This window comes from Akebia trifoliata, chromosome 3, assembly GCF_017979445.1.
Source record: "Akebia trifoliata isolate Shusen 1 chromosome 3, ASM1797944v1, whole genome shotgun sequence".
NCBI lineage: Eukaryota > Viridiplantae > Streptophyta > Magnoliopsida > Ranunculales > Lardizabalaceae > Akebia > Akebia trifoliata.
Window position 1 is genome coordinate 44204224 of NC_141377.1, and position 14733 is coordinate 44218956.

Consider the following 14733-nt stretch of genomic DNA (forward strand, 5'->3'; position numbering starts at 1 on the left):
TACTTAGTGTCCCAGATGTTGACAAAATCTTTGAATTAGACTATGATGCTTCAGGTGTGGGAATTAAATGGTACCAAAATGAGGTATTCTACCTATGATCTAGAGTTTTATGCTATAGTGCAGGCCATTAAACATTGGAATTACTATTTGGCCTATAAGGAGTTCATTCTACATACAGACCACGAAGCTCTCAAGTATAGTCAACAAAGTTTGCACAAGCAACATTCTAAATGGGTGAGTTTCTTGCAACAATACACCTTCTCTCTGAAGCATTAATCTGGTATTCTCAATAAGGTGGCTGATGGACTGAGTCAAAGAGCTACTTTATTGGTGGAGATGCAAGGTATGGTGGCTGGTTTTGACAGTTTTAAGGATTATTACCATGAAGATCCTTATTTTGCTACTATTTTACACACGATACAGCAAGGAAAATCCACTGATTTGATGCTCAAAGATAGGATTCTTTTCAAAGGTTTGCGATTGGGTGCCACATAGTACTCTCTACGAGAGAAACTTCTTATTGAGCAACACAATTTAGGTCATTTTGGTAGGGATAAGACTCTTGATCTGCTACAAAAAGACTTTTCTTGGCCAAGAATAACTCGGGATGTTACAAGCATGTTCAAAGGTGCCATGTGTGTCGAAAGGGAAAGGGTACAGCCACTAATGCAAGGCTGTATTTAACACTTTTAACTGTCTAATAAACCGTGGTTGTGGATCAGTGTGGACTTTGTATTAGGTTTACCACCTACTCAAAGGAAGAATGATTCTATCGTGCTGCTTGTGGACAGATTCTCAAAGATGGCGCACTTTATTCCTTGTCGGAAGACAATGGATGCTTCTCATATTGCTAATCTCTTCTTCAAAGAGATATAAAATACATGACGTTCTTACCTCCACTGTCTCCGAAGAGAAGCAAAGTTTCTTAGCCATTTATGGCACACTTTGTGGAGCAACATTGGGACTGATTTGAACTTCAGCACTTCTTTTCACCCTCAAACTGATGGGCATCTTAAGTTATCAATAGAAGCCTTGGAAATTTGCTACGTTGGTTGGTTGGTGAGCATATCAAGAGTTGGGAGAACATTCTTCCTTTGGCTGAATTTGCCTACAATTCTTCAAAGAACAGGACTACTAACAATTCTCCTTCTGAAGTGGTTTACGGTTTGAGACCTTCTATTGTTGTGGATTTTACTCCTTTGCCTACTAATAAGAAGACCAACCCTAGAGCTGCAGATATGACAACATTTACGCACACGTTAAGCTCCAAATTGAAATTCTAATGCCAAATATAAAGCAGCTGCTGACCTTCATAAGAGGAGAGTTGTGTTTAACAATGGTGACTTGGTTTGGGTGATTTTAACCAAAGATAGGCAGCCAACTGGCTTATACACCAAACTTAAAGGTCGTAAAGTGGGTCCTTGCAGAATTTTGGAATGTATCAATGACAGTGCCTACAAGGTTGAACTACCTGAGCATTGAAACACTTCTAATGTTTAATGTGCAACACTTGCTTCCATATTATGTCAATGAAGCAATTTAGCCAGTGTTCCACTCGAGGTCGAGTTCTTTTAAGGAGGAAAGCAATGATGCAGTTATAATCAGTCCTATTAGCTAGTTAATCAGTTGTAACCGTTTTATTTTTTCAGTTAGTTACAAGGGCATTATTGACTTTTTATATCTTTTGTTTTCAGTAGTAAGGCAGTTTTTAAATTTGAATGAAATAAAATCAGTAAAGTTTATCTCTATCTTTTCCTGACTTCTGAAATTTTCTAAAAGTTTCAACCAAATCTGAGAAATCTCAGATCTGATCTCATCTGTCACACATGTAAATCAGTTTCAAAAAACTATATTTACTTGCCCAAGATTCCAAAACCAAGATTATGTACAATCTCTATTTGATTTGAAACAAAAGAATTTTATTTAGAGCAAACATACAGGAGTTCCCAAGAAACGAAGAAGGAAACAAAAACTATAAGAGGGGGGGGGATAACCAATGAAACAACAATTGGCTGCAAGCAACGAGCAACTCTAATACCAACAAGTGCACTCCAGTCACAACTCTAGTAACTTAACACCATAGAATTCTTTCGAAATAAGCATCCAATCAATCAAAAGTTTCCTAATATAACTGCCACGATCCTAGGAGACTCGATTCTTCCATTTTATTAGATACCCTAACGTAAAGCAAATGGCACTACACTCCAATTATTGCTTCATGAAAAGCAAAAGGGGAATATGTGGATCACTTGCATGTTCATTGTCACAAAGCTTTGCCAGTGTGTGCTCCTTTTTTCCCCTTTCAATATTCATTGGACCATGCCTTCTTCAGTGGCTAGTATATCCTCCAATTGAGAGTGCCATGCATTTGTCCTAGAGAGACCCTATGAAGTAAGCTTTCATATGCAATTTGTCGGAGATTGTGGAAGGACCAAAATAAAATAACCTTTGAGGGGAGTGAGAGGTCCTTGCCGGAGATCTTTATAACAATAAAAGAAAATATATTATTCAGAGGTTAGTTCACGAAGAATTCAAAGGACTCTTTTGTGTACAAGTGGGATTATTTGTCCTTAGGAGAATGGTAGTATGCTCTGTAGGGGTCCTTTGTGTTCTGAGTTTCAATGGTGATCATGAGGTGTTGAGGAGTTGTCCCCTGTTATTTCTCTGTTTTTCCTCTCTTAGGTGGCCTAGTCCACTCACACTAAGCAGTTAGGGCCACTGTAATTTTTACTAAATAATCCTTTGCCATCCCACCGTCCCCCCCCCAAACCAATAAAAAAAAAAGAAGTTAAAGCTATTACTGTAAATACCTTATCAATGGCATTCTCATGTCTCTTCCAAAGGGTACTCAAAACTGCCTCATCACCAACTTCACTGAAAAAAACAATACAGAAAATATGAAAAATTATCAGTATAGTTTAAATTCCAGCTAGATAATAAAAACACCATAAACCAATTAAGAAATTGAGATTTAAAAAAAAAAAAAAGGTTAGCATTAAAACTTTGGTGGAAGGTTTTAACCAAGTCATGCCCATCACAAAAGCAAGTACAAATACTGACATACAGCAACCTTTAAACAAATAAAACTTGTATAAATTATTAGAAGTAAATTATATAGCACACTTTGTAAGTTTAAGAAGCACCATATATCACCAACTTCAGGTGTGCCATAACTAAGAGGCAGTTTGATGCCTTTTTTTAGCCAAAAGATATTTTATGCATCAAAAAGCTATCAGAAATATATTCCCTTGTTGCAAATATGACAATCCAAAATACCCCATGATTACAAGGATTATGCCATATGTTATATGGTAATGGCTTCTAGCTTATTTTTAGGCTTATCAAGGAAACCACTGGTAATGGCATTAAATCACCTCATAGCACATATAAACCTTGTTCAATGAGCTTTATTTGGAGGACTATTTAATAGTGTAAGGACATTACCCTCCAAAACGAAAACAAAAAAAACCTACAGGGAAAAAAAATAGATGTTGGGTCATAAAAGAAAATGATAATCATAGAAGTACGCTAACAAAGATACAATAATGCCTCAAAACCTGTATTAGCATAAGTACAAATATAGCCCAATGTCAATATGTATAGCACAAATAATGACTCAAAACTTTTTTTTCTAGGTAAATGCAATTGTATTAAGCTTGGTCGAGGAGACCAAAAAAGATATAGTAGTACAAAAAAAGAAAGAAAACCCAACAAACCTGATGCAGATTACAAACCATAAACCCAGTCCCATCTCCCCATGAAGTCATCAAAGAAGACCCCACTGAACTCAACATAGACTTTACACCAATAATGCAGAAACCTCAAGCAGATTACAAGCTCAACATGCATCAAAACTTATGCTAATATATAATATAAATAATAATTTAAATTAATCTAATTGTTTCTGAAATGGTTCAAAGTTCTCACAATTTGGATTTATATAATATTTTAGTGGAGATGATATCAGGCAAATAAACTATGCACTTCTAATTTCAAGAAGAAAATGATTTAAAGCACATTGACACCCTATGTGTTAATATTTTTAAAAATTGTAGCAATCTTCAATGATAATGCAAGTCTAGTCATAATGTAAAAAATGGAAATGTTCGGTGGAACTATTCGTTCATTATCCAATTATCATAGCATTAACAAGAGTTTGGGTTAATGTCACAATAGTCTAATAACATAACGACCAAGAACATACCAAACTACAAACACCTTAATTGGCATCACAAAATTTTACGTATGGATTGAGCGATCAAGATTACTTCTACATCAAATCCAGTTCTCTTATTCAGATACTGTAAGATTTGGGAAGGGTCACCAGATGGGTATTCTTTGTGTGATCATGTTATCATCTTTATGCCCAACCAACTTCCAAAAGTTCTCCTATTGCGGCTATGTGGGGATTGGAGGTTCCATCCAGAGTGTCATATCGTATTTCATTTGATTTGAGGCGTTGGGAAAGATTGCTACATTAAATCATAAGGGTTATCCTTCACCAAATAGTCATCACATGTGTAAGAAGAATGGGGAGTCAACAGACAATATTCTTATTCATTGTTTTGTGTCAAAAGATTTGGTCCCATTTCCTATCATTATTCGGGGTAGCTGGTTGTCTTCACAATTCCATTCGTTTGTTGTTTCACTGGCGTGGGGTTTGGCCTCTAAAAGGATTCTATGAACCCTTATTCCTTTTGCAATTTGTTGGATTCTCTAAAAGGAAAAGAACTCTCGCATATTTGAAGGAAAGGAGAATCAGTTGCAAGACTTGAGTATTTTCATTTTGAATGTATTTTTGGAGGAAAAAAAATCTTTAAAAAATTTAAGGGAGTTTTCTTTGAAGACTTCTCGTTAGATGGGAGTAGGTTAGTAATTTGTCTTAGGAGTAGTTGTGTTTTGGTCTCTTTGTATTTGGGTTGGTCATCTTGACCTCCCTTTTCATCATTCTTTAAATAAAATTTTGTTTACTTACCAAAAAAATATAGATACGACAAGGTTTAAAATGTCATTTCAATCCAATGTTTCGATTTCCTAAAAAACCGAAACATTTCTGAAACATAACCGATACATTTGAGACATTCTGAGACAATAAGATGAGGTCTTCAAGAGGAGACCAAGGTCTAGGGGTCTTTTATCAGTTTCAAAACATGTGGGTTTCTCAAATATTAACCAAAATATTGAATGCTTCCTTAAAATTAATTTTTTAAAGGGATTAAATTAATGCAAATAGACTCAAAATCGAGTCTCTATAAGTGGGTTTGGCTGTGTGCAACAGGAGGGAGAGGAAGGGTTTTACGATCCTAGTTCCAATAAGATCTCCAGCTCCGATCTAACTCCAACAAGTGAAGCCATGCAGGTACATCTCTCTCCTTACCAACGAAACCCTAATCTCTCTGTTATGAATCTACTTTAGCTCTGTGTGTGTGTGTGCGTGTGTGTGTGTGTTTAATGCCCCAGATTTTTTAACACGTATCTCAAGGAAATTTGTAGGACAGACATATATGAGATTTTTCTAGAAGTTGGAATTTGACAAATCCAACTACACCATTAGATCCGCACCATTAAAATAAAATAAATCTAATAATGACCATTACGTCCTTTTGACACTATAAATACTAAAACCCACGAAAATTTCCAAAAGTCTTTCTCTAATTCTCACGTTTTTTTCTTATAAAACAAAATCCCTAACCTCCCTTCATCTTCAACTTGGGTTTTCATCTATTTAGAGGACCCGTTAGACATTAGCATAGAAGAGAAAAACGATCGGATCGTCGCAAACTTCGAGGTGGAATGAAAAGCTAGGATTTTCGACAGCATACGATATGGAACTTCAACCCAACTCAATATCCCGCGTTCTTCGTGGATTCTTAGCCTTCAGTCTAAGGTAGGAAACTTTGAGATCTTCCTAATAGTCATAGTTTTCAATACATTGTAGTTTTCAATTCAAAACCTTTTATGTTTTGTTATAAATTAGGGAAAAGCTTTTTTTTTTTTTTACAAATTCACGTATAGAATTATTTGTTTGATGTGTTTTTATGTTAAATCAATTTTGAAAAAAAAAAATTAGAATTGTACGAATTTGGGGCAAAAATCGCCAAAGGAGATAACAAAAACCTTTCTGCTCTGTTGACCCGAGAAAGATTGGTCGACCCACCACCTCGGTTGACCGACCTATCGCCCCAACTCTCGGGTTCGATTTATCGAACTACCTTGGTCGCTCAACCCTATGTTGAAAGCCCCAATTCAACTTGTTTTCATCACAATTTTTCCGCAACTTGTGCGATTTCAGCACCTTAGTTTCCATTTACTTTAAGCTATTTAATGAAAATAAGGGAATAACCCCCATTTAAAAATAATGGAAATGGTTTAAAAATCTAAATCTCAATAAATAAAAATCTAATTTTTTGGTTCAAGAACTAAACGCGACTTTCGATGTTTTTGTCAGATTTTCAACTCCCGTCTTCTTGGATTTTTCTTTCGAACTAATTTTAAAAATTACATTAAGTCAAATCTCCTAATTAAGACTTTCATCTTGAAAAACCCATTTCAATTTGAAGAACTTTAAAAATCACTTTTTCGACACTTAGCCAAATTTTCACCAGCTTTTCACAGTTTTACTCAATTGTCAATGGTTTTGTCCTAAATTGCCTACATAACCTATTTTTTATTTTTTTGTCATTTTCTTCAAAATGATTTTTGATATTTGAAATTATTAAAAACTTTACTTTTGTCTCTTTCAAAGTGTATACAAGATTTGGTTAAAACTTGAAATTGAGAAAACAAAATGGTTTAAATGTTGAATTTCGGAAGGATCGCATTCCTTGATTTGTTAAAAGAGAGTATGGACTCTTTTTGTTTGCATGTGGTGGCGAGTGGATATCTGAGGTATTAATTTACTTTATGTTATCGCGAGGCGATGGTTGCATGTTTATTTATGATTCTGTTATCACGAAGCAATGTGTGTTGTTTTATTTTTATGGGTTGGGCCGTTGCATGGTAGGCAACCGGGTATTCATTCCACACACTTATATACTTTATTTTCCATTTTGTTTTCGAAAAGAAAAAGTATATATATGTAACTATTTTGGGATCCGTTAAAGTGCTTATGAAAACCTTAAGGGATGATTTGTCATATCATGTCCGAAGTGACACGCGATCCTAGGATGAACAGTTATGACGGTAAACTCTTATGTAGTATGGAATGCATAAGGGATTAACATCACAACTGAGATCTGAAAATTTTCTCTCTATTCTTTACTGGTGAACTATGTGATGTGACAGTAGTTGTGAGAAGTGTAGAGATGTCTTAGGGAACCATATGTTTGCCTAATAGGCTTCAATGAAGATGACAAGTCAACGATCATTAACTATCTAGTAGTAGTCGAACGTAGTAACACTTCGTGAAATGACCTATTTCTTATGGTCACAATTAACGACCAACCCAAGCCGGATAAATGGTCACCCAACTATGTTAAGTGCCGCGACCGACCACAAAATCAGGAACTAACAATGGGGTTTCACATCAATTAAGTCTGGATATTTGAATCCTGACTGGGAGGTATTCAGTCATAATTATCATGCTCTTAACAGACACACTACCATTGTTTGTACTTAAATTATTGAACATGCTTTATTTTATATTATAAAAATTGAAATTTATCTTGTAGATTGTTTTAAATAATGTTGTGTTTATGTTTCCAACCTGTTTTACTTTATGTTAAGAAATGTTTCGTAAAAAGTTGAAGTACGAGATTTAAAATTGGAATATTTACAGGTTGATGAAATGAGTTATTTATTTTCCAAATTGGTTTACATTATGTTACAAAATATTTCATAAGGTTTTGAAGCTCAGTATTCTTTTTATTATTTTGATATTAGAACTGGTAGATTAATAACGGATATGGAAGTTTATTTTTTTTACAGTTATTATTTATTTCGAAATTCTATGTTATGGTATGATCTGCAGTTATTTAAAAATGTCTAATATGATTTGAACATTTTGTCATTATTTACACTAAAAACTTGCATGTATTCCAAAAGAATGATTTTTCCCCTATATTTAAGTGACTGTTAGTTTGAGATATTTGTTTCATGTTGGGTAACTCTCCTGTTACTCACACTATCCTTCACCATTCCAATTTTGACATCCATTGTGGAGTTATTTTTTAGGAGCAAATTTTCGAGGAGGTGCATGGAGTTCTTATATACTGACGAGTTACAATCCTCATCTGCTTGAGGATGTTTTTAGGGTTTAGATATTTATACTTTTATGTTGAGAATATGTATTTGAAGATTGTAAGTGGATCTTAAGTTGTAAATGATGTTAGTTTCTGCACTCTGATATTCTTTGGTTATATATTATTCTTTTTCCGCTGCCATATTATTATTTTTATCACTGTATAATCATATTTGTGTTAATATCATGTTTGTGTAGTGTTTTTAATGCCTTGAATTCTAGTATGAAATCATGGGGATTTGTATAAGAATTTGGGGGCGCTACAGATAAAGAGAAAGAGAGAGATATGAAGGGAGGAACGAAACAAATAATTCTCGTCTGTTTCGTCTCGGAATGTTGAAAAACCGAAACATTCTGAAACTGAATGATATTTTGAACCATGGATACGGTCACGTACTCAAGATATAGGATCCACACCCAAGGTTCACTTTCCAATTAATGGCATTATTTTGGTAGATTTTGACAAATTGTTTTCACCATAACAATCTAGATGTTTTGCTTTTTCAACAGTTCTATCTACATCAATAATTCATTTGACTTCCTTCATGCTTTTCAAGAATCTGAACTCTGGAGAACAAATGCAGGAAAAGCATGTTTTTCAATTTGACTCAAATTTTTTGGACTGAATCATCATGAGATGAACCAAGATAGACTGAGACACTCCAACAATTTCATTCCATGTATGTTTCATCTCAGAATGTTCAAAAGCCTGAACTTATCGGCCGAAAAATACCAAGATGACACGAAATTTTCCAAAGAACATGGTTAATGTGTATGCTTCTTGACTTCGAGATTTTTGGGAAGGAAAAGGGAGACATTATGGAAAACATTAGTCATGATTTAAAATTTATCATTCAGTTTGAAATGTTTTGACCGAAATGTATTATTATTGGGAGACAAAACAATCAAATTCATTCACAAAGCAAGTAAAATTCAGTTGTTTTCAATAACTTTTGACACATATCGATTTGTCAAGCAATGCAAACTGATGCATTCGGAATTTATTCCAACACTGATTGCAAGTATGCTTAAGTGGGTTTTGTTAAGTTTCAATGTGGTCTCGCAATATATACACATAGAAACCAGTACATAGAGAACTTATTCCACCACAGTTTTCCATGATAAAGAGAAAATATATCCAAAATCAACTTTAGCTTTGTTCTCAAACCCGTGAATTAACAGAGCATCTTCGACCCAATAAAGGAGGTTTGGAAAATATTAAAAATAAAAATAAAATATAATGTGAGCAATGCCTGGGATTATAAGAGCATCATGGAATGTCTCGAAACATTTCTAATACATATTGATGTGAAGTAGCATAGAATATCATTCCAAACTCTGTTTAATGACTTAAGACATATTTTTCTAACTTAATGTATGCATAAAAAAACATTTTTTGACAAACTAAATTAATGTTTCGATAAGTTTCAATTTCCATTGATTATTTAGCTGACCTAAGCAAGTATGCATCGATAGAAATACCTGAAGCAGATTTTTGGTGAGGGAGCAGAGAACCTCACCGCTTGCGACCACTGACCAGATTCTCCCGGTTGTCCACTAGACGTTCTCCGAATAAGGTCAGCAACACCTTTAACAATGTTCATGGTTCCCCTCAATTTTTACGAGACATTGAGACTCCAGAACCGAATTATTAATATTTATAAGATATAAAAGAGCATTAAGTTCCAAATATATATTCTTTCATAAAACTGAATCAAGGTAAGTTGCCAAGAGTATCCTGCAATGTCCAATGGAATGTTTCAGTTAGAAGAAATACGTAAACAAACAAGTTTCTCCCAATATAGAAGCTCAACAGATAAACAGGAAAATAAAGAGATCAAACTGATTCTTGATTTGATAAAAGCTGCAGAAAACTCCACTGAACATTTCTAAATCCAAACCTAATTATAATTAAACAAAATTTGTATTTCAAACAAGAGATTACGTAATTCATCCATACTTTTCTAGATTCACAAAAGAGATCCAATAGAGATCAATCAAAAACCTATCCGTAAGCAGAAATTTGTTGAGGAATCCGATACTTGTAGGTTTGAAAAAAATATGATTTTATAACATAAAATTTCTGATTGAAGATTGAATCGTTCTTGCGAAGGATCGTATATGTAAATAGAGAAGATCAGTGAATTACCTGATAAGATCGAAACCTCTGACTCTCCAGAAAATTAGGGTTTTGTGACACGAAATCTGAGATATTTTAGTTTCTTTGGAGCTCTAATGGCGTCTGAGATTCTATGCGTGAAGAGGAGCGAAAACACAAGGCAGTGGTAAAGGGTAACTGGTAAGAATGAGGGAATTAGATGATAATATGCTCCATAAGATAAACATTAAAGTGAGGTCGTACCAACGGTAGACCGTACGATTTTCTGTTATTGAATCCAACGGTTGGATGAAGAGAATTTAATTACGGGGAAAATATTAGAAAATCAACTCCAATTATTTTCTTAATGACGAGAAAATTGCCCTCGGATTGTCGGTTCGGCTCTGTACTTTCTCTAACGAGGGCTCGTAATTTCTTACGAGTAATTTAAAGTTCTGGAACGAATAGTAATAAAACTCGAATAGGATATCCAACGCGCCTGGTCAAATCAGAAACTCGTGGGTCGACTCATGTGAGTTAACTGAAAATAAATATATTTAAAAAATGGGTTGGGCTCCGGTGACTAATGAAGAATGGCTTGTGAGAAAATACAAGATCTCACCTGTGTAAACACGAAATACGACGGTCAGGATTTACATGTACCCAGATAGCACAAATCTCGATAATACTTTTCGAGGATAAATCTCAACCGTTGGATATTATGGTTACACAATTGGCATCATGTGTTTTTTTTTTTTTTGAATCATTCTCAGTTGATTCATGAAGAACGACTCATGGAAAAAACACATTATGACAACCTTGTAAACATAAAATGCAATAGTTAAGGTTTATCCCCAAAGTAAGTGTCATCAAGATTTATGTTATTTGGACACATGTAAATCCCACCCGTTAGATTTCATATTTACATGGTTGAGATCATGTGTTTTCTCATGAGCCATTTTTCACCAGTCAACGGATTTCCATTGACTAGTGTAGAATGGCTCATGGAAAAAACCCATGATGTCAACTGTGTAAGCATAACATCCAACAGTTGAGGTTATTTCCAAAATAAGTATCATCAAGATTTGTGTTATCTAGATACATGTAAATCTCAACCATAGGATTTCATGTGTTACACAGGGGAGATCATGTATTTTTCTCATGAGTCGATGGAGCCCGACCCATACATATATATTTATGCAGAGGGTGTCCCCAACCCCCACTTCAAACCATGATGACTAATCAACCAATCTTGGGGTAAACAGTTTCTACTGCTGTTTATGTTTACTTCTGTTTAACTCTTGTACATAGGGAATGAGACTCAATCTTTTTACTGCCAATTTATAAGCTGTTTTGTTTCACTCATATAACTATCGAGTTTAGTTCATCACCCCAAATTATGAATCCAAAAATGAAGATATCTATTCAATACATTCAATTTTTGTCCTAGAAAGAAATAGGTAAAAGTTCATGTCTCAACAAATCAAAAGCAAGAATAATCCCTATGCATAGAGCAATGTCCCTCAATCTCAAGGGCCACGAAACCACAACTCTCAACTCCCTTAGCACCACTCTCTCATGGACATCAACGAAGTTTATACCTGAGCACATGCTAGGTGAGTGCCGACTACTGATTCACAAATCAACATCAATCCTTGTTGCAAACTCGACGTGTCATCTTGACTATTTATTAAGGCATGAAGATGAGCCTAGAGATTTCAAACACATATTACCTACTAGGACAACGTTACCGCAAGAGGGAGAGTGGGCTTACGGGGTAAGTGAAAAGAGTTGAGTCCAACTTTGTACTTGTCAATGTCGTATTGTACGACTCAACAATTTCTCCTTCAAGGAATCATGGGAAAGCCATTGAGTTTAGGACGGTCCTCCAAAGATCTAGAAGATTATATAAAAAGTACATAAAATTTTGGGAAAACTAATATGATCAAAATATATTATAATATTAATCTTCATCCTAATCCTCCAAGAACATGATTTTGGTTGATATATGAGATAAATCCCAAGTTTTCAAACCAATGACATGCCTCCTCTGATAAGGCCTTCTCTTGTAGACTACAAAAAATGACTTAAATGCCTTTGTCTTCAAATTGCAATCAAAATCACTTAATTTCTCTTTCTGAAACCAGACATCTTCGAACTCTTCAACCAATATGGTTGGGGTACATAATTACACCTATTGATATGGACTAATGAGAAATTTCCCTAGTGTCATTACCACATTAGAAAACTAAGTCGGGATAGACAGATGTTTATCTATTTATACTAAAGATTTAACTCGATTGATGAGTGGTTTGAGCCAAGATCCATACATGACAACTTCTCTGATCCACAAAGGGGATTCAACCAAAGTGAAAAAGTGGCTAAAGTATAGCACTTGGCTAAATGCAGTCAAGTGATCCTTCCGTTAAGAGAAGATCATGGAAATAAAATAAGGATATATGTGTATCCTAACTAAAGATCTGTAGGATCTAATTATGATTATGTTCTCGTATCCTATTATAAAGAAGCCCATGTAAGGAAGAATCGTCAATCAACACAGAATCAATAGGATAAGAATAGAAAAATCTTAATTTGGGAAGGTTAATGAGAATAAGGGGGATTTGGCAAGATTTTCGCCAAAAAAAGTAGCAAAAAGGAGATGGACTTAGTGAGCCAATAAATAAGAAATCCAGCACATAGGTAGGATTCTTTTTATTCATTCTCTAAGTTAGTCCTTTAGATTTTTGACTAACTTGATCGTCAGAGTGTCTTGATTTGGAAATCCCTCTCAGATTTAAAACTTTTTATGTGAATAAAAGGGAGATCTTTATCGATATTCGAATCTAGGAGTAAGGTAATTCTTTTTTTACCTACAATAGTAAATTATTTATAATCTATTAAACCTCATTTCAATCCATCACTTCAAATCTCGAGTTAATTCCTTGTTGAAAATCATATATATATATATATATAGGGTCCCGTTCAGCAACAAACATTTTGGCAAAACATTTTTCAAAACATGGGTTAGAGGTTTTGGAATGGGCTGATTTTTGGTGAGGATGATCTCTACGGTGAGGAGATCATCCTCACCAAAAATCAGCCAATTCCAAAACTTCTAGCCCCAGTTTACAAGTTGAAAAATCGTGGACCGTCCATTTTTTGTAAACCATTTTTGATGGGGTTAGAAGTTTTGGAATGGGCTGATTTTTGGTGATGATGATCTCCTCACCGTAGAGATCATCCTCACCAAAAATCAGCCTATTCCAAAACCTCTAACCCATGTTTTGAAAAATGTTTTGCCAAAATGTTTGTTGCTGAACATTTCCCATATATATAGAAGTTTTGGAATGGGCTGGTTTTTAGTGATGATGATCTCCTCACCGTAGAGATCATCCTCAACAAAAATCAGCCCATTCCAAAACCTCTAACCCATGTTTTGAAAAATGTTTTGCCAAAATGTTTGTTGCTGAACATTTCCCATATATATAGAAGTTTTGGAATGGGCTGGTTTTTAGTGATGATGATCTCCTCACCGTAGAGATCATCCTCAACAAAAATCAGCCCATTCCAAAACCTCTAACCCATGTTTTGAAAAATGTTTTGCCAAAATGTTTGTTGCTGAACATTTCCCATATATAAATGTTCAGCAACAAACATTTTGGCAAAACATTTTTCAAAACATGGGTTAGAGGTTTTGGAATGGGCTGATTTTTGGTGAGGATGATCTCTACGGTGAGGAGATCATCATCACCAAAAATCAGCCCATTCCAAAACTTCTAACCCCATCAAAAATGGTTTACAAAAAATGGACGGTTCACGATTTTTCAACTTGTAAACTGGGGCTAGAAGTTTTGGAATTGGCTGATTTTTGGTGAGGATGATCTCCTCACCGTAGAGATCATCCTCACCAAAAATCAGCCCATTCCAAAACCTCTAACCCATGTTTTGAAAAATGTTTTGCCAAAAAGTTTGCCCTTGAACGCTACCCACATATATATATATATATATAGAATAGAAGATGTTATAGATAGTCATGATTCTTGGAAGTAAAGGCAACATTTTTTGGATACATGATTAAAACAAGAGTACTTAGAACATTTTTCTCTAGTTTATTAGAGAAAGTTGAGGTCAACGAGGGCATGTTATTAGTTTGAAAACAGAAGAGGTATCTCAAATATTCTCCAAAAATTGAATTGTACTTCTAAATCATTTTTTTACATGACTATTTTTCATTTTTTTTGTCCTCCATTATTATCCAATGAAAATTATTGATTAATTAGGTGTTAGGAATTTAATAATCTCAAATGATGTTTGATGCACAACTTCAAACGATATTATAAAATGGGAAGAAAAACATATATTTTAGAATTTAATACAACATCCTAAGGATGTGTTT

The 14733-nt window shown here is 34.6% G+C and overlaps 1 protein-coding gene across 4 annotated transcripts in view; it reads right to left on the reverse strand.

Moving 5' to 3' along the window:
• LOC147407219 (binding protein) overlaps positions 1-10544 on the reverse strand; it is a 72201-nt gene extending 61657 nt beyond the window's left edge. For 3 of the 4 annotated variants that reach the window (XM_086435673.1, XM_086435672.1, XM_086435670.1), the window contains exons 1-3: positions 10389-10544; positions 9722-9977; positions 2811-2874 (exon numbers count right to left, since the gene is read on the reverse strand). In XM_086435673.1, coding sequence (XP_086291799.1) covers positions 2811-2874; positions 9722-9843 — 186 coding nt within the window. In that variant the 5' untranslated portion in view covers positions 9844-9977; positions 10389-10544. Of the gene's footprint in view, positions 1-2810; positions 2875-9721; positions 9978-10388 lie in introns of those variants that run through there. The other variant, XM_086435675.1, reaches the window with a different exon arrangement.
• Positions 10545-14733: the final 4189 nt, after the last annotated feature.